Raw genomic sequence first — 26,730 nt, 5'->3', positions numbered from 1 at the left:
CTATCTGACTTTTAGAAGACATCTGAAGGCAGCCCTGTTTAGGGAAGTTTTTAATGATTGATGTTTTCTCGTGTTTTTAATATTCTGTTGGGAGCTGTCCTGAGTGGCTGGGGAAGCCTAGCCAGATGGGCGTGGTATTATTATTATTATTATTATTATTATTATTATTATTATTATTATTATTATTAATTCTGCATGCAGAGCAGATGCTCTACCACTGATGGTCCTCGCTTCCACAAAACTGCATTACAGTAAGGGACCCAATCCACTGCTTTACATTTTGGAGGTGCCTAGGTAGACAGTGGTGTCACATTGTGGTGGATTCACTCACATATTGTCTCTGACTGTTTACAACTCACCACTTCATCCCGGCATTGTCAAACCCATCTTCCTCCTCTCCCTTCTTTTCTTTTCTTTACCTCCGCTCTCCCTTGCGTTCCTGATATTTTTAGTTTGTAAGTCTGGAAGCAGGGCCTGTACCTTGTTTTAATATTATGTTCAGTGCCTGCTGCCAGCACTGTGCTAAATGTAAGAAGAGTCCTGCTGGATAAAAGGCCTTTTGAGTTCAGCATCCTGTTTTCCCCGTGACCAACCAGGTGCCTCTGGGAAGGAGGATGAGAATTTTTAACCCTTGCGAGCCACCTCGGGAGAGAGTACTTGTCTGAAAAGCAGAATGAAAATACAGTGGTCCCTCAGGTTACATACACTTCAGGTTACATACGCTTCAGGTTACAGACTCCACTAACCCAGAAACAGTGCTTCAGGTTAAGAACTTTGCTTCAGGATGAGAACAGAAATCATGCTCTGGCGGCGCGGCGGCCCCATTAGCTAAAGTGGAGCTTCAGGTTAAGAACAGTTTCAGGTTGAGTACAGACCTCCGGAACGAATTAAGTACTTAACCCGAGGTACCACTGTATAACATTGATTATTATGTAACACAGAGTTAGTGTTGTCCACTCATTCATTCATACGTGGATGGATAGATGGACTGTTTGTACACAACAAACGGAAACAATATGTGTGGATAGTATAGATACAGCACCATTTCTCTATTTGTTTTGCCGGCTCTCCAATCCATAGTCTGAGCCTAGGTACATAGAGTTGGTTGGTGCAGAGACTCTGTTCACACATTCAGGTGAATGTGTATAGGGCAGGGTTGAAACAGCACAATTTCTCTAACTTGCTCCATCTCTTCATTTGCACATAGCCAAATAATAATAATAGTAATAATAGTAATAATAGTAATAATTTATTTTTTGTACCCCACCCATCTGGCTGGGTTTCCCCAGCCACTCTGGGCGGCTTCCAACAAAGATTAAAAATACATTAAAATGTCACACATTAAAAACTTCCCTGTGAATGAGTGAATAGACCTAGAGTTGTGCAATATTCTGTTAAAGTTACTTTAAAATGAGGGGAGGCATTCCGATATGGATAGACTTAACTCTTTATCTCGTAAACTGCTTGTAACTATCCCAGGTTTTCCTCAGCTGCTTTGTTTAGAACTCTTACGAGAATCTCCACAGTAACTAAATTGGCTGTAATCGGTATAAAGGTAAAGGACTCCTGGATGGTTAAGTCCAGTCATAGGCGACTATGGCGTTGCAGCACTTCTCTTGCTTTCCGGCGGAAGGAGCCGGCGTTTGTCCACAGACAGCTTTCCGGGTCATGTGGCCAGCATGATTAAACTGCTTCTGGCACAACAGGACACCATGATGGAAACCAGAGTGCACAGAAATGCCGTTTACCTTCCCGCCACAGCAGTACCTATTTATCTACTTGCACTGGTGTGCTTTCAAACTGCTAGGTTGGCAGGAACTGGGACAGAGCAATGGGAGCTCACCTCAGTCTTGTGGATTCGAACTGCCAACTTTCTGATCAGCAAACCCAAGAGGTTCAGTGGTTTAGACCACAGCACCACCCGCTCCCTGAGAGGCCAGCATTGGGCAGGCTTGGGGTAGCTCTAGAAATTATGTCTATGGTAAGCTTCTACAAGTGTTAATAAGTGTATACAGTGGTACCTTGGTTTAAGAACAGCTTAGTTTATGAACAACTTGGATTAAGAACGCTGCAAACCCGGAAGTAGGTGTTTTGGTTTGTGAACTTTGCCTTGGAAGCAGAACATGTTTCGCTTCCTGTTGAGTGTGTTCCATTTGTAAATTGAGTCCCCCGCTACTCTGGGAAAGCACGCCTTGGTTTAAGAACGGACTTCCGGAACGGATTAAGTTCATAAATCAAGGTACCACTGTAATATGGGGTTGATTGGGCTGGTCCCCACATTGTTGAGGATTGTCCTGTGTGGAAACACTTGCAAGGAGCTAGTCTAGTGCTTGAAAAGACTCCAAGGATTCAAGATTGTTCCTTTTGTTTTACTCAGAAGCTAGCCTATAGTTGAACCCCTTTGCAAGCTGTAAGGATGGGGTATATGCGAATACTCATGGCAACATTTGTCTCATTGATGGGGGAAATGGTCAGATCCGGTAATGCGATTTCACCCTCAGATTTCACCAGAATCTGTGAAGTAGCTGGGTAAGGGAAGATGTTGATGTTCTTGTAAACTAATGCACGTGATGTAGGAGAGGAGGGACCGGCAAGGGCTGAGAAAGTGAGATAACAAACCATTTGCCTTCTGAAAAATAGCTGCTGAGACCTCAGGCTACAGAATGAATGGACAGGTCACTGAAAAAACCAATATAGACCTTGAGGGATTGCGCCCATATACTCACGTCCTATGCAGTTTTGGACGATTTTTGTTCCAGCAGCTTTCCTTTACCCTCACGCACAGTTGTTATGAAAAGAAAGAACTTTTTATTTGAAAGATTAATTTGGGTTTTTCAAAAAAAAAGTGGTTTTACCCTTGTTATTTTGCATTAAGGTGTTGCTGCTTAAGCATCTAGAAACTGAAATTTAGTGGAAGATTCAGTCAAGAAGGACTGCAATATTTCAAAATGAAAATCAGCATGTGCGCATCATGAGCATTTTACGGTCAAATGTTTGATCTGGCTGCAGAACTCAGAACATGGCTATTTTCATAGAAACAGTTTATTCAGAACCACAAGAAGCTCAGTTTGGCTTCTCCCCCCCCCCCCCCGAAGAGCAGTTCTTTTAGGCCTTGTGGTTATCAGGACAAATGTAAAATAAAATGAAATCAAAATGTATCCTGATTCAGAAGCATTTCCATTGTTCTCCCAAGAAGCCTCTGGTTTTATAGAGACCCTAGAGCGTGGTGTTAAAAGTACCAGGGAGAAGACTCTAGTGATAAAGATCAGGGTGGCCAGGCTGCAGTCCAGAGATTGATGCCATACCTTTACATTCCCGCATGCAATGAGAGATTTCTCTTGCCCATTTTCCATCCGGTTCTTTCCCCCAGCTAGCTGCTCGGAACACCAGGGACCCTACTTGCTACAGCCAGGGGAGAAGGTAGATGAAAAAGCAGGAGGGAACAGAGAACAGGCTCCTCTGCTGTGCTGAGCCTCTGAGAATATAAAGGAATATGTGCCACCCAAAGATAGCTTGGTTAATTAACTGTGTGACTTTAAGACAAGTTATTTATTAACATTTGCATTTATTTTGCACTGATTTCCACATGGGTAAAAACAATAATTCTGAAGCAAGAAGCGTACTTTGCTTTTAGAAGCTTGTATGCACATGATCTAGGGACGCGGGTGGAGCTGTGGGTTAAACCACAGAGCCTAGGACTTGCCGATCAGAAGGTCGGCAGTTCGAATCCCCACGACGGGGTGAGCTCCCGTTGCTCGGTCCCAGCTCCTGCCAACCTAGCAGTTCGAAAGCACGTCAAAATGCAAGTAGATAAATAGGTACTGCTCCGGTGGGAAGGTAAACGGCGTTTCCGTGCACTGCTCTGGTTCGCCAGAAGCGGCTTATTCATGCTGGCCACATGACCCGGAAGCTGTACACCAGCTCCCTTGGCCAATAAAGTGAGATGAGCACCACAACCCCAGAGTCGGTCACGACTGGACCTAATGGTCAGGGGTCCCTTTACCTTTATGCACATGATCTACAAGGCAACACAGCCTTGGAAGAGGCTTTCTCACCTGTGTGAGAAAAAAGGTTGGATGCCGTTGAAGATGGTGTTTGTTTTTAAAAACCACCTACTAAATCAGAGGATCCTTTTTAGGATAGTAAATGATTGAAGGGGGATGGGGAAAACATTCCATCTAAACAACAAATTAATTCAGCCATGTTTAAAGGCAGGACATCCATCTCTGGATTTGCAACTAGGCTACCTGAGGTAAGAAGCAAAAGCTCAGATCGTATTTGCCCTCAGAATAGAAGAAAAGGCTTGGTTTTGAAAGTTTTTCCTTAGAAACACCTCAAAATAGCTGATAAGATTTGCTTTCGTTTGTTTCTTTTCCTTGTAGCTGAAACCTCTTGTCTTTACGAATTGTACCTGGTGTTAGAGATGAATAGCTGTTTGAGGAGAAGGAAAAGGGGAAGAAAACACAGCAGTTTCTTTTTTGTGTTCAGATGCAAAACCCCCATGTTATTATTGTCAGGAGAGCTAGTCTGGCTGACCAAACATGGTGACAGGCCACACAGCTTCTTTCAAGCTCACTTCTGTTGGGTACTCAGCTGCTGAAGAGTTCTCGGCAAGGCACAATAAAGAGACCTGGGCAAGGCTCATGGAAATGCTGCCGAAATAGAAAAGAAATATAGTTATTTTTTCTTGTTTGATTGAATATTTACCTAAACACAAGGCAGGAATGTGATGATACAATACTAAATGGCCAATGCATGGACATGGCTATAGTATTTATATTATTTATTGAATTTATATACCACCCTATACCCAGGGGTCTCAGGGTGGTTCACAGAATAAAATCTACCTAAATACCAAATAAAAATAAAAACAACAACCCAATAGCCCCCCCCCAAAAAAAGAAAACACATTTTAAAAGGGCATAGGATGTAAATCGGATCAACCAAAGGCTGGTTAAAAAGGAACATATTTGCCTAAAGGTGTATAATGAAGGCGCCAGTCAAACTTCCCTGGGGAGAGCATTCCACAGATGGGGAGCCACTGCAGAGAAGGCCCCGTTCTCATGTTGCCACCCTGCGGACCTCTCAAGGAGGAGGCACAGAAAGAAGGGCCTCAGAAGTTGATCTCAGGGTCCGGGCAGGTTCATATGGAAAGCGGCAGTCCTTGAGGTATTGAGGTTCTGAGTATTCCATATTTTGTGCATTGAAGCTGCTGGAAAAGCACATCCGCTCTTTTGCCTTTGGAAGTGCTAAATAAATTGACTGGAAGGAAGGGCACCTCTCAGCAACATTGATTAGGCCAGATGACTCCAGTGCTGTGTCATCAGCTGTCTCCCTCGCTGCTTCAGAAAAGAGGCATCCATTTGGATTCTCCCTCAGGAGGCCTCCCAGCAATACCGTATTTTTCGCCCCATAGGACGCACCGGCCCATAGGACGCATCAAGTTTTTTTGGGGGGAAATAAAGGGAAAAAAATTTATCCCCCCCCCAGGCGCTTGTGGGGCCGGCAGCGGGGAGAAGCGCTCTTCTCCCCGCAGCCCGCCTTCAGATCAGGTCCGGGGACAGCGGGGAGACGCGCTGCACCTCCCAGCTGTCCCCGGAGCTTGCGGGCTGGCGGCGGGGTCTCCCCGCCGTCAGCCTCCAAACTACTTCGGGAGACAGCGGGATGGCGGCGTTCTGCCATCCCTCTGACCCCCGACCTTGTGGGGCTGGCGCTGGGGCACTCCTGAAGCCTGGAGAGCGAGACCCCTCTCGCTCTCCAGGCTTCAGCGAAAGCCTGCATTCGCCCCATAGGACGCACACACATTTCCCCTTCATTTTTGGAGGGGAAAAAGTGTGTCCTATAGGGCGAAAAATACGGTATATTCCTAATCTAGATGAGATAGCAATAGCCTCAGCAGTAGGGAGGCAAGTCTTCAATGGTACCCTGGACAGCACCTTTCCAGGGCTCAGAGCAGAGCTCAGATATTGTTTCAGCAGTAGTTGTCCTAAGAGAGAGGCTTAAATAGGAATTGCAACTCTTTCCCAGTGTTTAGCTCTGCCTTCTGTAATGGAAGTCTCTTTATTTAAACACCCCAGCCTGCTTTGGCAGCCATTGATTCTGACAGAAAAGGGGAAGCTATGATTTTGGTAGAGCATCTGAGCTGGAATCCTTAACTCGGTGATGGGCAACTGAACCTCCTCGGGCCAGAGAGATTTTGGTTCAACGGAATTCCATTTGCTTCTGTTGCAGTATGTGTATCGGGACTTAAGGTGATTCCTTCTCCCACTCTGAATCCCTAGCCTAAGTCCCCAAAGAAGAGGAGCCTGACTCCACGGTCACGACAGAGATCTAGATTTTTGTATATCTAGGAGAGTATAGGCCCAGTTTACCTGAAGGAACATCTCCACCCCCATCATTCAGCCCAGACATTGAGGTCTAGCACCAAAGACCTTCTTGTGGTTCCCTCGTTGTGGGAAGCTACAGGGAACCAGGCAGAGGGCCTTCTCTGTAGTAGCACCCACCCTGTGGAACGCCCTCCCTTCAGATGTCAAGGAGATGAGTAACTATATAACTTTTAGAAGACATCTGAAGGCAGCCCTGTATAGGGAAGCTTTTTAATGTGTAATGTTTTATCATGTTTTTATATACATTGGAGGCCACCCAGAGTGGCTGGGGTAACCCAGTCAGATGGGCGGGGTACAAATAATAAAATTATTATTATTATTATTATTATTATTATTATTATTATTATTATTATTATTATTTCACATGCTTTGGATTATCAATGTAGGAAAGATCCCACAAATTATTCCCAAGCCTGAAAGTGATGTAAGAGGGATGAATGCATACAGCTACTCATATTTTATTATGAGCTAGCTACAGTGCTTTCTTTCTGAGGGGACGCAGGGGTACGCATACCCCTAAACATTTTGTGAATCTAAGTTTGGCCTCATTGAGGGGCAGTATTTCAATATGAGTAGGGAAATCAGAGTACCACAAAAAAAAAATCTTCTTTTTTTTTTAGAAAAAAAGCACTGGCTAGCTGTATATGCAAATCCTCCCCATGTAACATTCCAGTCACAGGAGTTACCGTATTTTTCTGTGTATAAGACTTTTTTTTTTTATTAAAAATGTTTAAGATTGGGGGTTGTTTTATACACAGATAGTGCAGTGGGGGGATGGGCGATTGGTGGCAGCCACAAACAGGAGATTCTCAGCGGCGATTGGGTGGGTTATAGTTGGCTGCGGCAAGGCCTGCTGGTGATTGGCTGCTGCAGCGGCAATTGGGCGGGTGATTTGTGGCTGCGGCAAGGCCTGTTGGCGGTTGGTTGGCTGCTGCTGCAGCAATTGGGTGGGTGATTGGCAGCTGCTGGCAGCAAGTGGGCAGACGATTGGTAGCTTCGGCGAGGCGTGCGATTGGCAGTGGCGGTCAGGCGGGTGAGCGATTGTGGGCAACCCCTCAAAAAAGCTCAACTGGGCAATCCCCCCCATTTCCTTAATTTGGGGTCCCCAAAATAGGGGTCGTCTTATACATGGGGGCATGTTATACACGGAAAAATACGGTACTTGCAGGTCCTCTTCCCATCCCGTTTTATTAATATGTGTCATGGAAGCGGTGTTGATAGAATGATAGACGGAGCACTTTCAAGGATATTGAGGATCAGCCATGGTTTGGAATACAGGGCGTGAGCCAATGGGATTGAGAAAAACAGAGGATGTCGATTCTTGCCAAAGAACCCCCTAAGCTGGAGTAGAAGTGTTTCTCTTCCTCCCCCCACTCCACTGCCCTGGAACAGTCTCAGACCCACTCGGGAACACTCCTGGCTGATCCATCTGGTTCTACGAGGGAGAAAAGTTCATTTCAGACCCAGCTTGATGTTCCCAGGTGGCAGTTTAACACTAACATCTCAATCTGTATGCGACTTTTCAATCAGGCGCAGAGTAACAAAAAAAGCAAGAACCATTAACATTCGGAGTTGCGTGCCAGCAGTAATGAGAGGAAATGCAAAGCCTGGAAATTAAGAACGCACACTCAGAGGTGTGGGGAAGGACAGGGAGGGGAACGGTGGAGGAGGGATGTTGCTACATTTAGGCCAGGATCCAACGTTTGGATTAATGGTGCCATTACCCAAGAAAAGGCTGCAGATAATGCTCATTCTTAAAAATGTCTTTGCTGGCAATTAAGTGGCTGCAGGTATTGATTATTATTGATTTTATGTCCCCCCAATTTGCATAATCTGTTAAAGATGAATGATTCATGGTGTGTTTATGATAGGGATGGGCAAAGTTTTCTGGGGGGGAAATGACAAGGCAAGAGACAGTGTGTGATATCCAGACCTACCAAGGCCAAGAGCTTTAAAAAATTGAAGTGGAATCATTCAAGGTTTCTTGAAGGGGTGGGCATTAAGGAAGATTCTGCCAGCCTCCTGGCAGCTCAGTAAACAAGCATGGCTCAACTTCTTTCTCTTCCCTACTACGTGATCCACCATATGTTGAATTCCTTGTGCACGTAAGAAAAATGTGTGCATCCCTTATGTGGATTTGAGAGATCCACCAGTCTGCTGGGTTTTGTGCTTGAGTACAGCACAAAACACACAACGCGGGTGGCGCTGTGGGTTAAAGCACAGAGCCTAGGACTTGCCACTCAGAAGGTCGGCAGTTCAAATCCCCATGACCGGATGAGCTCCCGTTGCTCAGTCCCTGCTCCTGCCAACCTAGCAGTTCGAAAGCACACCAGTGCAAGTAGATAAATAGGTACTGCTCCGGCGGGAAGGTAAACGGCATTTCCATGCGCTGCTCTGGTTTGCCAGAAGCGGCTTAGTCATGCTGGCCACATGATCCGGAAGTTGTACGCCGGCTACCTCAGCCAATAAAGCGAGATGAGTGCCGCAAACCCAGAGTCGGCCACGACTGGACCTAATGGTCAGGGGTCCCTAGCCAAAATTGTACACAGCATTCCAAGTGTGGTGTGACACCGTGATGGTACTGGCAGAAATCTCGATGGCTAAAGTACTAGGAAATGGGAGCAGATTTCCGTCTTACTCCTCCCCCATCTTCTTAACAATTAAATCCCTGTTGGCAAGAAGACTAGAAAATTCTCTTTGGAAATTTCAGAGAAACCAAGATTTCCCTGGGATGACCGGTTGATATCCCAGCAAAAATTTGGCATGTTAATGGCCCACCTAGGATTTTCAGTGGTCGAGTGCTAGTCAAGGGCAAATCCTCCAACATTTGCCTGATCAAACAGGAATGTGCTGATTACGATAGCCAGCAATACTCTCCTCTCTCCCCCTCAGTTTGTTATTGCTCCCTACTCCTCTTCCAGGTTCCTTCACTCTTTAAGCCTTTGAGAGGTGTGAAATATCTTCCCTTCCAAACCTTGATAAATACTAGAAGGGGGGAAAGGATGGGATGGGTTGATCTTTTCGTGAAAACCTGACAAGGAAGATCAGTCTTGAATAGCTTCAAAATGCTAGGACAAATAGCTTTTGGTCTCTTAACCCTCCGCAGCTTTGCAAAGTAAGACTTGGTCCCGCTCTTTCCCATTGCTGGGGCTTTAGCCAGCCTTTCAGACTGAAATCCTCTCGCTGGTGGCTGGGCAGATGGGATATCCAGGGTCTCTGGACTCGATTGGCCTAATGCTACAGCAGTTTAAGCAGTCTGTTTTACCAGAGATTATAGTTTCACTTACACAGAGCACCTGAAAAATGCTGTGGTTTAGAAGGGATTAGAGCTGGGGGGGGGGGATTCAATGCTTTTTTAAAAAAGAAATAAAGCAAGGAAGGAAGGAAGGAGCTGTGGAAACTGGTGTGCCTGAGGGCTGTGCAAACAAAGTTAGCCTTTGTACACAGCACAAGGCATTTCTCTTTCACACTCATGTTGCTGCCATTTCCCAGTGGTCCACCTCCCCCCTCCCCAAAGTCATCTTCTTGCCTTTCAGCCAGCATAAAAGGTAAAGGTAAAGGGGACCCCTGACCATTAGGTCCAGTCCTGACCAGCTCTGGGGTTGCGGCGCTCATCTCGCTTTATTGGCCAAGGGAGCCAGCATACAGCTTCCGGGTCATGCGGCCAGCATGACTAAGGGGCTTCTGGCAAACTAGAGCAGCGCACAGAAACGCCGTTTACCTTCCTGCCAGAGCGGTACCTATTTATCTACTTGCACTTTAACGTGCTTTCGAACTGCTAGGTTGGCAGGAGCAGGGACCGAGCAACGGGAGCTCACCCCGTCGCAGGGATTCAAACCGCCGACCTTCTGATCGGCAAGCCCTAGGCTCTGTGGTTTAACCCACAGCGCCACCCGCATTCCTTCAGCCAGCATGGTATGGTCTAAATGCAGCCCTGTCTAAAACTGAGCAAAGGTGCATCGGGGAGCCCAAACCTAAGCACGTGTTTTTGGAAGTTCAACGCAAGTTGCTTCCTGCTCTGGATTACTCCTTACTCTTTCCCACCTGAACTCAAACCTCTGCCCAATGCAACTGGTTGAATCCCAGTGTCATACTGGGGTGTCATACCCTCCAACATTTCTCTGATAAAAATAGGGATGTCCTATTCCATCATCACCATCATCATCATCATCATATTATTATTTACACCCCACCCATTTGACTGGGTTGCCCCAGCCACTCTGGGCAGCTCCCAGCATATATAAAAACATAATAAAACATTAAACACTAGAAAAGTTCTCTCTATACAGTGCTGCCATCAGACATCTTCTAAAAGATGTATGGTTACTTATCTCCTTGGTTCGGGGGTCACATAACTCCATGCCCTCCAACATTTATCCAATGAAAATAGGGAGAGCCTAAGGAAAGGTGGGACATTCTGAGATCAAATCAGAAATTGGGGTGGTTTCTGTAAATTCTGGACTGTCCTTGGAAAATAGGGACATTTGGAGGGTCTGGGGTGTGTTGCTAGAGACATCCCTTCAGTTTTGGTTTGTTTGTTTAATAAAGCAAAGCACAAACTGGACACTGAAGTGAACAAGATAACAAAAGTGTTTGGAAAGCATGTGACAAAGAAAGGCTGAAGACTGTGCTAAAAGATTAGGGTGGAAATAATGGTTTTCCAAAAAAAAAACAAAAAACCCACCCTCACCAAGAGTCCCTTTTGCTCAGAAAAAGAGATGTTTATCAGAGCTTTTTAAAGGCCCCCTGTACCCTATGATTAAGTCAACTAGTTTTAACTCAGTTCTTTGTTTTGTGTCCTTTTAGCATCTCTGTAGCCTTATCTTTGAGATGATCTTTTTAAATGAAGGCTGTGATTTGTGGGTTCTCTTATCCTTGAAGATGTACCACTGAAAGAAAGTCCTGCCAGAGCTTTGGTTGGAGGAAAGAGCTGGTCTCTACTGAATGTTTCCCATAAAAAAATTAGGCGGTCTATTACTATTTCTTTCACTCAGAATCCCTGCAGTTGGGTTGGCTTCCTCCTGCCCAGAGTAGATACAACATGTGTCTAGTGGTATTGCAGTAAAGCCAGCAAGGATAAGGAGCAGTAATACTTAATTCTGGACTTAATTCTGCTCCCAATGGGACAATTCCTTTTGGAAATAAACAAAAGCTTGCCTGCAGCTGTTTCTGAAGATGGGCGTTGTGTGCCGGTGAGAAAAACAAATGAATGGATAGTTCATCTTCAGGAGAAAAGTCTCATCCAACACGTTTTAAACTTATTTTCATACCAGAGCAATCTTGGCAAGTTTCCTCGAGCCTCAACTTTGGCTTCATTCTGGTTTTGCTCAAAAAAAGTCCAGAAGACACCGTCTCTTAAATAACTTGTTTCTTCTTTCATTGGTTTAGCCTACAAAGCAGGAACTCTGCTACTTCAGAATTTGTTGCTAGAGACATCTTTTTTGGCTGGGCTTCAGATTTTTTTCGGACACATGCTGCAAATCACTTTATACGTACTGTATTTAAAACAAAACCAGCGAGTCCTGTGACTCCACTAATATGCTTAGTTACACCTGAAGGCTCTAGTTGGCCCATCATATAATTTTTTTAAAACATAATTTTTATTAACAGGCCAATCAAATCACATTATTTCCAAATCACATTAATTCCAAATTATACAGCCAGATTTTTAAATTTTGTTTGGGGTACCCATACTTCAAGCTCCGAACGGGGGTCCAAGCATCACTTCTATTGCTGCTTTAATTTGACAGTTCTATCCAGTTCTGTCCAGATAGCCTCTTTATTACTTTCTTCATCTTCTTGTTGATATCATATATTCCTTTCTTTGCGATCTCTGATAATCTTCACAAGCGGGTTGGAAACAAACATCCTCTGTGTGGGTTTTACACTCTCATCTTATCACATAAGGCCCATCATATAATTGTGGTACTCAGTAGTTGAAAGTGTGGGCTTCTACCCTATCAGTCCATGACTGTAGATGGACATTCTAATCCTCAATACCAAGTCCAAAACTGTGATCTTCTGTATCTGTGAACATGTCCTCGCCTTTCTTCCTGACCTACGCAAGTTAGTCTTAAAAATAAGGTATCCTCCATGCACCCTCATAGGGTTTTGTTTCCGCTTTTTTAATGGAAATAATTTCTTCCATAGCTTCAGGTGGATGCATGCATCCACAAAAGAACTGGGAACAATAAGAACTTACAACCCAAAAAGTTGTCACTTGCAACTGTCAACTCTGTGCCTGCGTCATTATTCTGCTTATGTATTTTTGTTTCTGCATATTCCCAAGGAAGCTACTGCAACAATCCTGTGATCATTACATTTCTTCTCTGCATCTCTGACTGAGCAAAAAAAAACCTCTGTCCTAGCAGCTGTAGGGGAACAATGGTTTTCATTTGCTTAAAACTCATTTCCCCTTCAATAGATGGCCTTAGCCTCTTATGAGCTAATTTTAAATCACAGAAATGCAAACTGTAGAGGAGACATTGAATGGCTCATGCTGGGCAGCTTCTACATGCCTGGACCAAATGTAGAAATGCCCTTATACTGAGCAGAAGAACTGCAGCAACCATGTTTCCTGAAAGAACCAAAGATTTGGGTGAAGTTGTTACAGTGCAACCAACTAAAGAGAGGCAAACTTTACAAGCTTAAGAATTGGATTAAAATCTGAGCCGGAGAAGAATTGGTGGATCAGATCTCTCCTGTTTAATGTAATGGAGCTATGTCGGAGTGAGGGGTGAGCACATCTCCTGCAAAACACTCCTGGGAGTGGGAAGCTCTCCAGCACATCCACTTTTTGAGCTCAGTTAGTTTGGAGGTGAGGGGGAGATGGGCTCCCACCGGTCCGGCAATTTCTCAAGCTGCTCTTTTAGTTTGTACAGGGGCAGATAAAAAGGCTTCAATCCTCAGAGAGTCTTATTCCTGATAGTTTCCAAATTAATCTTTTGAAAGCTCACCCATCTCTGTCAAGAACACTTGCTGTTATAGTTGTTTGTTGCGTATTTCATTATTAGCGTTTGTGGTGTTATGAGTGCAATCGTACAAAAGCAAACTGGCAAATAAAGGAAGCTGGATTACATGGGGCTGAATTCCCAGGATTGGGCTGCATATCATAGAATAATAATAACATTAATATAATGTATTATTTATACCCCGCCCATCTGGCTGAGTTTTCCCAGTCACTCTGGGCAGCTCCCAATTGAGTGTTAGAAACAATACAGCATTAAATATTAAAAACTTCCCTAAACAGGGCTGCCTTCAGATGTCTTTTAAAAATAGGATAGCTGCTTATTTCCTTGACATCTGATGGGAGGGTGTCCCACAGGGCAGGCGCCACTACCAAGAAGGCCCTCTGTCTGGTTCCCTGTAACCTCACTTCTCGCAATGAGGGAACCACCAGAAGGCCCTCAGCACTGGATCTCAGTGTCCAGGCTGAACGATGGGGGTGGAGATGCTCATACAACTGTAGAGTTGGAAGGGAGCACAACGGTCATCTAGTCTAACCCACTACAATGCAGGAATCTTTTGCCCAACATGGGGCTCAAACCAATGACCACATGCTCCACCAACTGAGCTAACCTATATAATTAAAGACTTGTTAGCTTCACAAAGTATATTACAATCCATACCCATTAATCCTTGGGTAAAGCTGTGGAATTGAGACTTGGGTTGCAATACTAGGTACGTTTACCTGGCACAAAATCACTTTGAATTCAGTGCAACTTCCTTGCATAGGATAGGGGTGCATGGTTGCCCAATTCTGCTCCTGCCCCTGAATTGAATCAGATTTACTTCTGGGTTAGAATTCATACATGCTAACCCATGCATACAAGGGACGCAGGTGGCGTTGTGGGTTAAACCACAGAGCCTAGGACTTGCTGATCAGAAGGTTGGCGGCTCGAATCCCTGCAACGGGGTGAGCTCCTGTTGCTCGGTCCCTGCTCCTGCCAACCTAGCAGTTCAAAAGCATGTCAAAGTGCAAGTAAATAAATAGGTACCACTCCGGCGGGAAGGTAAACAGTGTTTCCATGCGCTGCTCTGGTTTGTCAGAAGCGGCTTAATCATGCTGGCCACATGACCCGGAAGCTGTACACCGGCTCCCTCGGCCAATAAGCGAGATGAGCGCCGCAACCCCAAAGTCAGCCACGACTGGACCTAATGGTCAGGGGTCCCTTTACCTTTACCTTTACCTAGCATGCATACAATTCTAGCTGCATCACTGAATAAAGTGCATAGGGTTTTGTTTGTTTGTTTTGAACACCACAGGCGCCGTTGTAACTTCTGTTAAGGAAGGTACAGGTGCCTTTGTAGATGTAAGAATAATGTTTATCTGCTAAACAACCTGCTACACCCAAATGCCACCTAGTGAGCTCGCAGCTGAGGTGCACTCTCTGAACTAGGAGCTTTCTTCCTTACAATTCACACCCTGAGCAACTGTACTGAAATCGGCTCTCCCTCCTTTTTCTCCTTGCTAGGTCGTGACATGGCAAGCACAACCTTGCCCGGCTACCCACCCCATGTTCCACCAACCGGGCAGGGCAGCTACCCAACCTCAACTCTTGCAGGAATGGTGCCTGGTAAGTTCTTCTTGCTTTGACACATTTGTAACTGTTTCAGGTTTGATTAGCTAGAAGAACAGTCTGTTGCTTTTATTTTCAAATTTGTCATATTTGGGCAAGGTGCTTGAGGGTTTGTTCGTCAACCAGCTCAGAGTTTTCTTGGATGATACTGAAAACAGTTGGGAAAATTCGATTGGCAGAAAATATGGCAGCTGCTGCAAATGTTCTGAGTGGAGCCAGCAAGTCAAATCATTATGTCTCCAACCTTTTCAGGCTCCATTCAACTTTTTTGGCCTCTAAATGGCCTGAGGCCAGAATATCTCAGGAACCGCATCCTGCGCCGAATGAGTCTGCTACACTAAGACACTTTTCTCTCTGCTCTTGGATGCATAACAGATGGGCACAAGAGTTTGGGCCTATTCAGTGATGGTATCCAAAATTTGGAACAACTTTCCAAGAGAGGTCTGCTTGGCCCTATCAATTATATTCTGGTGGGCAGCCAAGTTAGATCTGTCTCTTAGTGGTTTTGACTTTTGTTTTCAGGAGTGGCAGGCCTTGAAGTATTGAGGTCCTGGGCTGCATCAGCCTTATAGGTCAAAACCAGCACTTGAATTGGGCCAGGAACTAATTAGTAGCCACTGTAGTCAGGCCAGCATTGGTTCCATGTGCTCCGACAGTCTAGACCCAGTCAGTAACCTGGCCATTGCGTTCTGCACCAACAGTAATTCTGTATGAGAACTACTTTTTATCTAATCACCTGAAGGGTCTCAGCGTGAGCCTAAGGCATACAGAGAGCTTGCACATTTTATTGCAAATAATCAACATACCTTGCATCTCCTTTCAGAGTTCATGAACTTATTTTTTAAAAGGCCAGCTCCCCTTTTTGCATTCGTAGGGAACATAACTGCAACACGGAAAGGGTTAATATGTGTGCCGGTTAGACGTATAGCTGTGTGCGCACACTTCCAGACACTATTGCATTGCTGGCCAAGCTAGATTGCTACTAATAGCTCAGAATGGTTGGCTGATGGGAGCTAATGATTGGTAGGTAGGTGGCAATCTCTGTGTGCTTCAACAGGATAATGGCCTCCTCTCCACCCTGCAAACTAAAGGGAGGAGATTGGGGTAAGAATACATCTGATGACTAAGTGTTGGCTGAAGGAACTTTGAAGGTTCAGGGCTTTCTCTGGACATCTGGTATTGGGTAGTAGATCTGCTGCTCATCGGAGTGCTTGCTGCTGTTTCCCTCCTCTGTTTTTTGCGTGTGTGTGTGTGTGTGTATATATAAGCTCTCTCACCCAAAGGAAACCACATCTGTAGAGTGATAGAGTGATGCCCTGGAACATCCCACTGTTTAGGGAAGCGGGGAACACACAACAAAACAAAGACACATCCTGGCATTATTGCTGGCAGGAGAGCATCTTGTGGGAATGTACATGGATCAAAACTGAAACAGCTTGGAAATACTGAGGAGTTGCCAGTCCTGAATATGAAACCTACGTGTTTTGCATTAAGCATTCACATTGGCTTGAACAAAGTGAGGATTTAAATCATGGGAAAGCAGCAAACCATCAACAGGTTGGATGGCAACTTGTCTAGATGCTGATTATTATTATTATTATTACTGAAAGAGATTCTTAAGGTACCTGTAAAGAAGAGAAGTCTTTTAAATGATAATAATTTATTATTTATACCCCACCCATCTGGCTGGGTTTCCCCAGCCACTCTGGGTGGCTCCCAACAGAATATGAAAAACACGAGAAAACATCAAACATTAAAAACTTCCCTAAACAGGGTTGCCTTCAGATGTCCTCTAAAAGTCAGATAGTTGTTTATTTCCTTGACATCTGATGGGAGGGCAGGCGCCACTACTGAGAAGGCCCTCTGCCTGGTTCCCAGCAATCTCACTTCTTGCTGGGAGGGAACCACCAGAAGGCCCTTGGTGCTGGACCTCAGCTGAATGGTGGGGGTGGAGACCCTTCTTCAGGTATACAGAACTGAGGTCATTTAGGGCTTTAACAGTCAGCACCAAAATTTTGAATTGTGCTCAGAAACATACTGGAAGCCAATGTTATATGGTCTCGGCGGCCACTCTCAGTCACCAGTCTATCTACTGCATTCTGGATTAATTGTAGTTTCCGGGTCACGTTCAAAGGTAGCCCCACATAGAGCGCATTGCAGTAGTCCAAGCGGGAGATAACTAGAGCATGAACCACTCTGGCGAGACAGTAGGGGTATTAAATTTTGAGGAGATACTTAGGGAAAGTCTTTCCTTCTGAATGACTGGCACCTGGATGGCACTCCCCGTCTCCAGGAGATAAATTTCTATTTCTGACATTTACCCTCATTTGCTATCACTGTCCTAGAGATATTATGTTTCTGGAGCTAGGAGAAGCCTGGCTCCCCAGTTCCACCCTGAGGAACGGGGACACCACCGGTGAACCACATTGACCAGCAAAGTCCTATGAGGCTAGGTAAAGGCAAAGGGACCCCTGACCATTAGGTCCAGTCATGGCCGACTCTGGGGTTGCGGCACTCATCTCGCTTTATTGGCCGAGGGAGCCGGCATACAGCTTCTGGGTCATGTGGCCAGCATGATAAGCCGCTTCTGGCAAACCAGAGCAGAGCACGGAAACGCCGTTTACCTTCCCACCGGAGCGGTACCTATTTATCTACTTGCACTTTGATGTGCTTTCGAACTGCTAGGTTGGCAGGAGCAGGGACTGAGCAACAGGAGCTCACCCCGTCACGGGGATTCGAACCGCCGACCTTCTGATCGGCAAGTCCTAGGCCCTGTGGTTTAACCCACAGCACCACCCACGTCCCACTATGAGGCTAGTGAAAGGGAATTTCTGCTGCTTGAAAATGGAATAGGAAGATGCTTTAGATTGAGTCTCAGACTCATAGTATTGTAGGAAGGGACCCTGAAGATCATCTGATCAGACCATTGAACCATCTAGCTCAATTAATTGTCTGGCAGCGGGTCTCCTGGATTTCAGAGACACTTCTCTCCCCTGTCTAGCTGGAGATGCTGAGTTTTTAAGCAAGGAACTTCTGCATGCAAAATAGATGATGCTGTGCCACTTGAATTACAGCTCTTCCTGACGATCTGGGGTGGTGGTTCCTCAGGGCAGGCCTGTAATGTCCAGGGACCCTTTTGCTCCGTGGAGTTTGTTATTCCCCAAAAGCCTGGCCTCCGCTTGCCTTTTGACTCCTTGGCAACGTTTACAGAACATCCCAGGCTTTGGCAGAAAAGCTTTGGGACCAGCCGAGAGAGCAGGTCACAGCCAGGGTCTGCTGTAAAGGGAGCAGTTAAACAGAATCCAGTGCTGATGAGGAAATTACATGTGTTTCATTAGTGATCGGGGAAGGAGATAGCTCGGTTCCTCTTGGTCACAGTTGAGCTCAAAAGCTCATTATCCTGCAGCACGTTTCCTTTCACTCCTCGTCAATAAACACCTTTCACACTCGCTGCTTCTCCCTCCCTGGATCCCCTTGACTGCTCTGGAGAGAGAGAGAGAGAGGCTCTTTCTCCTCTACTTAACCTGCACTTCAGATTCACTGTAAACAGTTTAGGGTGACAATACAGATGGGAGAAGGGGGAGCAGCCGAGACTTCTTTTTACAGACACAGATAGGGCTTTGTGAAGAAACTCCTCTCTGACTTGGACAAGTCCCTGCACATGCTTTCCTTACAGGAGTGGGGGAAGAAATTCTGCACAATTTTCATTCTTTTGCAAAGCCACCCAATTTGCGCTCCCTGAAATGACGCGTAAGCCAAAACACGAAATTTGCACATTCGAAATTTGCACTTCTACGAATTTTGTGATGCAATTATCCAACAGGAAAAAAGGTACCGCATTTTTTGCTCTATAAGACGCACCAGACCACAAGACGCATCTAGTTTTTGGAGGAGGAAAACAAGGGGGGGGTGGATTCTGAATCTCAGAAGCCAGAACAGCGAGAGGGATCGCTGCACAGTGAAATCAGCAATCCCTCTTACTGTTCTGGCTTCTGGGATAGCTGCGCAGCCTGCATTCACTCCATAAGATGCACACATATTTCCCCTTACTTTTTAGGAGGGAAAAAGTGAGTCTTATAGAGCAAAAAATATGGTATATTAGAATCATAGAAATGTAGACTTGGACAGGACCCTGAGCATCATGTAACCAACCCCCTAGAGGAAAAAATAATGCACGTATTAGTGAAAACAATATACAAAATGCATAACTTTAGGGGGAACTGTTTGCAAAAATGTGTCTACAAGGGAAAATGTGCACTGTGAAATGATGGTTTTGAAACGACAACGACACACCACAAACTAATTCAGGAATGTGGTGAACAGTACTTAAGACTGGAAAAATGAGAGAAATCAAAACTAAGGAATTCATCCACCCCTAGGTGAAATTGAGCTTTCCTAGAAAATACAACATACTTTATATATTAACACCTTGAGGTTGTATCTAACACTGTATGAGCAGCATTCCACTCACACAATAGGACTGCCCCTTCTTCTTCTTTCTCCACACACCCCCAAAATCTGCTCCAGAGGGTTCTCCCAACCGCTTGGAGCAGATTTTGAGGGTGTGCTGGTGGCTGCAGGGGGAGAGGAAAGCAGGGAGACGTCCCCTTGGGCAAGTGGAACGGCAGCTTTGCACACAACCCTTTGAAACCACCCCTTCCCGCCAGCTCACAATTTGTGTCCATAGGACAGGCAGACCAAATCCTCCGAAACAGCACATCAGAAATAGATGTTTAACGTCTGCATTGCGTTAATCCACACAGGCAAAGCCGAAATCATGGTACGAAATCCCAGTGTTTCCGAGCACAACGCAAAGTGTTGGAGCTGACCTTTAAAGCCCTAAAGGGCCTCGGTCCAGTATACCTGAAGGAGCGTCTCCACCCCCAGCGTTCTGCCCGGACACTGAGGTCCAGCACAGAGGGCCTTCTGGCGGTTCCCTCACTGCGAGAAGCCAAGTTACAGGGAACCAGGCAGAGGGCCTTCTCGGTGGTGGCGCCCTCCCTGTGGAACGCCCTCCCACCAGATGTCAAAGAGAAGAACAACTACCAGACTTTTAGAAGACATCTGAAGGCAGCCCTGTTTAGGGAAGCTTTTAGTGTTTGATGTATTGCAGTATTTTAATATTTTTTGGAAGCGGCCCAGAGTGGCTGGGGAAGCCCAGCCACATGGGCGGGGTATAAATAATAAATTATTATTATGGTGAAAGTGGGGAGATGGAGAAAGCACAAGGAAACAAGGGTAACAAGGAGAAAACTCACAAGTGTGGCTTCACGCTCCCCCTCTCCCTTGTTAGGCATTTGTCACAATTTTGCTCCCCCACTTTCAGTGTGAAACATACTTAATGAATGACTCACCCTTCCTTTGCTCTTTCCTAGGGAGTGAATTCTCAGGAAATCCTTACAGCCACCCTCAGTACACAACCTACAACGAGGCCTGGAGGTTCAGCAATCCTGCGTTACTAAGTGAGTAACACTTGCATCCCCTTCCATCTCTTGCTCTCTCCTTCTGTTTGTCTCCTTGTTTTCTTTTCCTTATTTGTTTCTATTTCACCAGGGGGCCGGGGGGGGCAGGGAGGGTACATTCCCACCTCCAAATGACTCCATCATTTAGCCATCAGCTCAGTTCATTGTTCCTGGCAGTTAATAATTTGAGGATGACATGATCATTTATACAAATGAGGTACCTTTAGTTATTTCCCCCCACTCCACACCCCTGCCCACTTCTCTAATTTGCAAGGCTATTTATTTATTTATTTATTTATTTATTTGAACAAGGTATATACATTGCTTAACACCAAAGTTTCTAAGCACATACCGTTGGCAAAATCAATTAACAGAAAACCCTATAAGACAATGGGCAGTGTTTGATGGTGTGGAAAAGAAGTGGGACCTAACGGCATAAAAAGCTTTAGTAACTTAGTAAATAGGTAAAGGTAAAGGGACCCCTGACCATTAGGGTCCAGTCACGGACAACTCTAGGGTTGCGGTGCTCATCTTGCTTTACTGGCCGAGGGAGCCGGTGTACAGCTTCGGCGAACCAGAGCAGTGCACGGAAACGCCGTTTACTTTCCCACCGGAGCAGTACCTATTTATCTACTTGTACTTTGAGGTGTTTTTGAACTGCTAGGTTGGCAGGAGCAGGGACCGAGCAACGGGAGCTCACCCTGTTGTGGGGATTTGAACCGCTGACCTTCTGATCGGCAAGCCCTAGGCTCTATGGTTTAGACCATAGCGCCACCCGTGTCCCTCAGCTTAGTAATAGTCATAGTTTATTCCAGGATCGTTAATATCTCACTATTACTAAGTTAGCGAAGCTTTTCAAAACCTGAAAATGGCAGCTAGTGGTGTTCAGACAGCTACATACCTCAGTTTTTACAGGACCAAACTAGTTAGAAACAGATTGTAGTCCCGTAGAGTGTACTAATTCTGGAACTGTTTCTGGTAAACTGGTTCTGTAGGGTTTTGTAGCATTTCAGAAACCTGCAGAACCTAACTGACCAGAAAACAACAGAGATAACAACAGAAAAGAATGTGTGCAGCACTCATGCAACTTTCAGTTTTCCTAACAGCTATGTCTCCAGCTGCCCCCCCCCCCCATTTTATGAAAGGCATGTGAAAAAAGAGGCTATGGAAACTCCTGTTGCAAAAGTTTGCCAATTTGACAGGACAGGGTGCGGCCTTCTGGACCACCATGATAACATACCCTCCAACATTTCTCCAATGAAAATAGGGACGTCCTATTCAAATAATAATAGCAGCAGTAGTACATCACCCATCTGACTGGGTTTCCCCAGCCACACTGGGCGGCTTCAAACATCTATAAAAACATAATAAAACATTAAACATTTAAAAACTTCCCTATATAGGGCTGCCTTCATTTGTCCAAAGTTGTACACTTACTTATTTCCTTGGCTCGGGGGGTTGCACAACTCCATACCCTCCAACATGTCTCCGATGAAAATAGGGGCATTATAAGGGAAAATGGGACATTCTGAAATCAAATCAGAAAGTGGGACAACTTCTGTAAATCCGGGACTGTCCCTGGAAATTAGGAACACTTGGAGGGTCTGTTATAATAGAAGATAGGATGAGTAGCTCCAGACTACAGCATCGCTGCAATTTACTTAGGCAGGGCAAGTCTAGCCCTCCTACAGACTGCTACTGGAAGACTCAGGAGTCAGACCAGATGAGGATTAGTTAGCCCTAGACCCAAGATGACCTGCAACATCCCCTCTCAATACATCATGATCTCTGGGCATTTTAGAGAAGCATTCATGCACGGGCAAAATAAATATTATCGAGTCCCTCCTGTGTAAGCACAGAACCCCAGAGGGTTTTATCCCACCCACTTTCCCACGTGAGCTCCCCTGTGTACTCGCAGCGAATTCCAAAGTATCCCCATCTCTGCATGCCTGAGATGAAGGCCTCACAGCTATTTACAGAGCCATTTATCCTAATATGAAACAGATTTGAGACAAGAGTCTTTAATTCTCACGGGGCTCTTTTCATTAGCTTCCATCTCTTTTCTGCATCTGATTAGCCCCTTGATCATGTAAACGCATCAGAAATTGAAGTGCGTTAAAAGCAGTTGTTTACTGACTGTGTGAAGAAACTCAAAGACAAGGATATCTTCCACCTGCGAAGGTATTTCTCCAAAAAGCCACGGGTGTCATACCTAGTTGATTTGGCTGTTACTGAGACCCTTTCCTTTCTCTGGTCCTACACACACCACCATAAGAATCTGACCAGTTCCTCTGCACACATTGCAACAACATAAGAACAGTCCCGCTGCATCAGAGCAAAGGCATATCTAGTCCAGCTTCCTTAATGGGCAACTTAAGGCAGAAGGAATAGAAGCAATTCCATACTTTTGCTGGTTCAGGCCCTTCCTACACCTTCCCCTTTCTGACGCGGGTGGCGCTGTGGGTTAAACCACAGAGCCTAGGACTTGCCGATCAGAAGGTCGGTGGTTCGAATCCCCGCAACGGGGTGAGCTCCCGTTGTTTGGTCCCTGCTCCTGCCAACCTAGCAGTTGGAAAGCACATCAAAGTGCAAATAGATAAATAGGTACCGCTCCGGCGGGAAAGTAAACGGCGTTTCTGTGCGCTGCTCTGGTTCGCCAGAAGCGGCTTAGTCATGCTGGCCACATGACCCGGAAAGCTGTCTGCGGACTAACGCTGGCTCCCTTGGCCTATAGAGCGAGATGAGCACACAACCCCAGAGCCGGTCACGACTGGACCTAATGGTCAGGGGTCCCCTTTACCTTTACCTTTACACCTTCCCCTCTAGTCCCTTAAAATTGACTGCTAACAGCCAGACACACTGATCCATTACACCACATGCTTCAGGTTTCTGCACTTCTGGTTTTGTTGTTGCAAAAATCGGCCTTGCCCTTAGCGGCAACCAAAAGCCCTTTTGTAAAATATGTCACACTTTTTTACGAACTCCCCCTTGTCCATCAGTTTAATCGCTGTCTGCTTTGCAGCTCTGTTTTAAAGGCCCACCCCTGCCCCCCCTGATTTTCAACACCCCTGAATATTTAACATGATACAAAGAAGGCTATGTACCCATTTCTTTAATTTAAAAAACCAGATCAGTACTTCCCCCCACTGGAGTGGACCAGGAAACCCAGGTACAGTGGTACCTCGGGTTACATACGCTTCAGGTTACATACGCTTCAGGTTACAGACTCTGCTAACCCATAAATAGTGCTTCAGGTTAAGAACTTTGCCTCAGGATGAGAACAGAAATCGTGCTCCAGCGGCGCGGCGGCAACAGGAGGCCCCATTGGCTAAAGTGGTGCTTCAGGTTAAGAACAGTTTCAGGTTAAGAACGGACCTCCGGAATGAATTAAGTATTTACCCTAACCCAAGGTACTACTGTATTTTGGAAGCTTGGAGCTCTTAGGTATCATCAACAGGCTCACAAAGGAAGGTTTTCAGCAGCATAACATTCCTTACAAAACATTCTGAATTGTAATTGTGGTGGATCAGCAGAGAGGGTTCCAAATCTGACATTTAGCATCCGTGAGGTGCTTTTGGGGAAATATTCCTATGAATGCAGGCAAGTGGCAATTGCTACACGAGGAATCTATATTGTGGGGCCCAATAAATAAATATTGTGGGGCCCAATATTTTGCCCCACCTAATCAATCACAAGACGCATACCATTTGAATGGCAATGTCCATCAACTTGGACCGACCCCCTCAAATATTTTACTGGGAGGCCAAAGGGACCTCGGCCACTAGGAGTTGGCTCCTATGAATCTAGGTTATCCTCCTGAACAGCATCTAACTGGAATCCAGAATGCAGCTAATGTGCCAGAACTCTTTCTGTGTGACTAGCACTATGTAATTTAGCAAATGCAGGTTCCCTGTTCTTTATATTGGCCACTAATGAGTCCCCATCCTTGGGTTTCTGTCTCTAGTTCCTTTTAATATGCCTCTCGCTCTCTCTCTCTCTTTCTCTTCCTTTCTTTTCTTATTTTATTTTACTGTATGTCCTTTCAATCAGTCCATTCTTCTCCTGTGTTAACTTTCAGGTTCCCCTTATTATTATAGTGCCACATCCCGGGGCTCCGCACCTCCCACTGCTGCCGCTGCCTATGACCGCCACTAGTTACCATGGAAACCACATGAAACTGCAGGGTGACAGCCTAGGCCTCCATATTGTACCTGTCTGATGAACATTCTGCGCCGCTCGGAAGGATGAAGAAAACTTTCTCCGTGTCCCTCGCCTGCCCCTTCTGCCCCCTCCGCCCTCTTTCAGACTGCAGAAACGTACTGGAATACCGCACATTTTTGAGAACTTCACGCCCCTTGTAACCCAACCAAGCTACTTCACTGGATTGATGGCAAAAGCAGGCCTGCGGCCAGCGCTCCTGCTCCTGTCGCTATTGCCACTGCAGTACTTCAGATCACCCCATGCAAATTGTTCCTCAGCTCTCTAGCCTTCCATGCGAGGCTTCCCAACCCTCTTAAGCCTGAGGGGAATCTGAGCAATATATAGCCTGCACTGTCGTCTTTTGGGAGTGGTATGGACAGAAAGTAACAAAGGAGAGAATGCTGCGTATCAACTCATTGTTCTCCCCCAAGAGAGAAAAACATCTCCGCATGATAAGCGACGGTTTCCGGAAGCCAGAGGGGACCAACTCTGGCTCGGTCTAGCAAAGGGGGGAAAGACCTGTGTCATCCTCTCTGTGTGTCCGACAAGGGTTGTTTTGTGTGACCCGTTTCCCTCCCATTTCCTCCATAGGTTGGTTGAATAAGGCCTTGGTTTCCTTACCGTTCCATCCGAAGAACGACTGCGTCCGATGTCATAACCTTACGGGCTGGAGTTGGGACGGCAAGTCTCTCACACACATGCACACACACACCTACAGTCAAGTCGGACAGGAGGATGGAGCGATGTCAACCCGCTGGCAAAATGAAGAACTATATAAATAGATATATAAATATAACTGTTTTTAATGCTTTGTCCTGAAGGTCTGTAAAAAAACAAAAACAAAAAAAGGAGGGGAGGGAAATGAACAAATCCCCCCCGTTTTCTAAAAATCAAAAAGTCTTGGCAAAAACAAGCTGAAATAGCTCCCCAGCCTGAACGGCAGACATGAAGAATAGTTCTCCCTTTCCATTCCTAGGTTTCATTCTTTTTCTGTTACGCGCCGGAGTTGTTACATGCATGGCGGCGAGGAGTGCAAGTGTATTCTGTGGGGGGACTTGTTCACCTAATACACAACTCCAGCAAGATTTATGAAGGAAAAAGCTTAAATCCCCCAGTGACTGGTGTGCCACATTTCATTAATCACTGCTGAAGGGGTAGAAACATTTCGGGCATGTGACACTGGACAAAAACAATTCCAGACTAACTGGGAATGTTTTCTGGTTCTCTGTCCTTCCATTTCTGCTATACCAATATGGACTAGAGGTCTGGGGTAAGGGGGGGTGTATCTTCTCTTCATGGAGCTGTGGTATTCTGAAATAGTGGCATACAGCAAAAAGCAGGTGTTTTATCCTTGAACCTCAAGCTTGTTTTAACTGAGTCTTACATCAGTCAGCACAGCAACTTCCCAGTTCCTGGGGGCTGTTCATTTCCTTGTTTCTGCATGCCTAAAAACTGAGCAGAATTTGGATTTCTAAAAAGTTCACTCTTTTTTTTTTAAGGCTAATTTCCTGTCTTTGCGGACCCATAGATGAAAACACGCAGCTACCGTTCTATAAAAGGTTGCTGCAGCAGAGAGATGGGTTCCTGCATCACTCTCCATCCTCTTATCTTGGCATCCGCTTTAAGTTCCGTAAGCAGCGCTCGTCTCCTCTTGCGACCACACCATGAAATATCCTATGGTTAAAAAAATCCCAAATTATGCAAACTCTCAAAATGCCAGGATCAAAATAAACGTGCAGATTGGAGCCATTTCATGCAGAAAGGCACATCTGCATTAACTGATGGTTTACAGACATTGTTTTTGCATGTGGAATTTGCAGCAGGGTTAGATGTTGCATCGAAGGGTGACATTTAAGCAGAAGATGGCAGAACAAAATTTGCTCACATTTTATATTTCATAAATCTGGTGTGTGGTGAGCAGTTATCAACAGGGAAAAGGGAAAGCATGGGGCGAACGCAACATCCTCCTCCAGTTTACATCTCCAGAAGGCAGAGTGCGGACCAAATTTCAAACTAGTGTGGTTTTTAGCCCTGTTTTCTTTTTCTTTTTCCAAATTGCCATATCCAAGGGGAAATAAGAGATCTCTGTATTTGGGGCAATAC

The 26,730-nt window shown here is 45.5% G+C and overlaps 1 protein-coding gene across 10 annotated transcripts in view; it reads left to right on the top strand.

Annotated features, from left to right (window-relative positions):
- Positions 1-25,433, top strand: part of PAX2 (paired box 2) — a 144,159-nt gene extending 118,726 nt beyond the window's left edge. For 5 of the 10 annotated variants that reach the window (XM_081191756.1, XM_081191758.1, XM_081191750.1 and 2 more), the window contains 3 exons: positions 14,861-14,962; positions 20,341-20,427; positions 25,219-25,433. In XM_081191756.1, the coding sequence (XP_081047882.1) occupies positions 14,861-14,962; positions 20,341-20,427; positions 25,219-25,409 (380 nt within the window). In that variant the 3' untranslated portion in view covers positions 25,410-25,433. Of the gene's footprint in view, positions 1-14,860; positions 14,963-20,340; positions 20,428-24,505 lie in introns of all 10 variants that reach the window. The other 5 variants (XM_081191759.1, XM_081191753.1, XM_081191755.1 and 2 more) reach the window with 3 other exon arrangements.
- Positions 25,434-26,730: the final 1,297 nt, after the last annotated feature.

Source organism: Podarcis bocagei, assembly GCF_964188305.1.
Source record: "Podarcis bocagei genome assembly, chromosome: 4".
Classification (NCBI taxonomy): domain Eukaryota; kingdom Metazoa; phylum Chordata; class Lepidosauria; order Squamata; family Lacertidae; genus Podarcis; species Podarcis bocagei.
The sequence above is the reverse complement of the archived record's forward strand: the minus strand, read 5'-3'. Positions and strand labels throughout refer to the sequence as shown.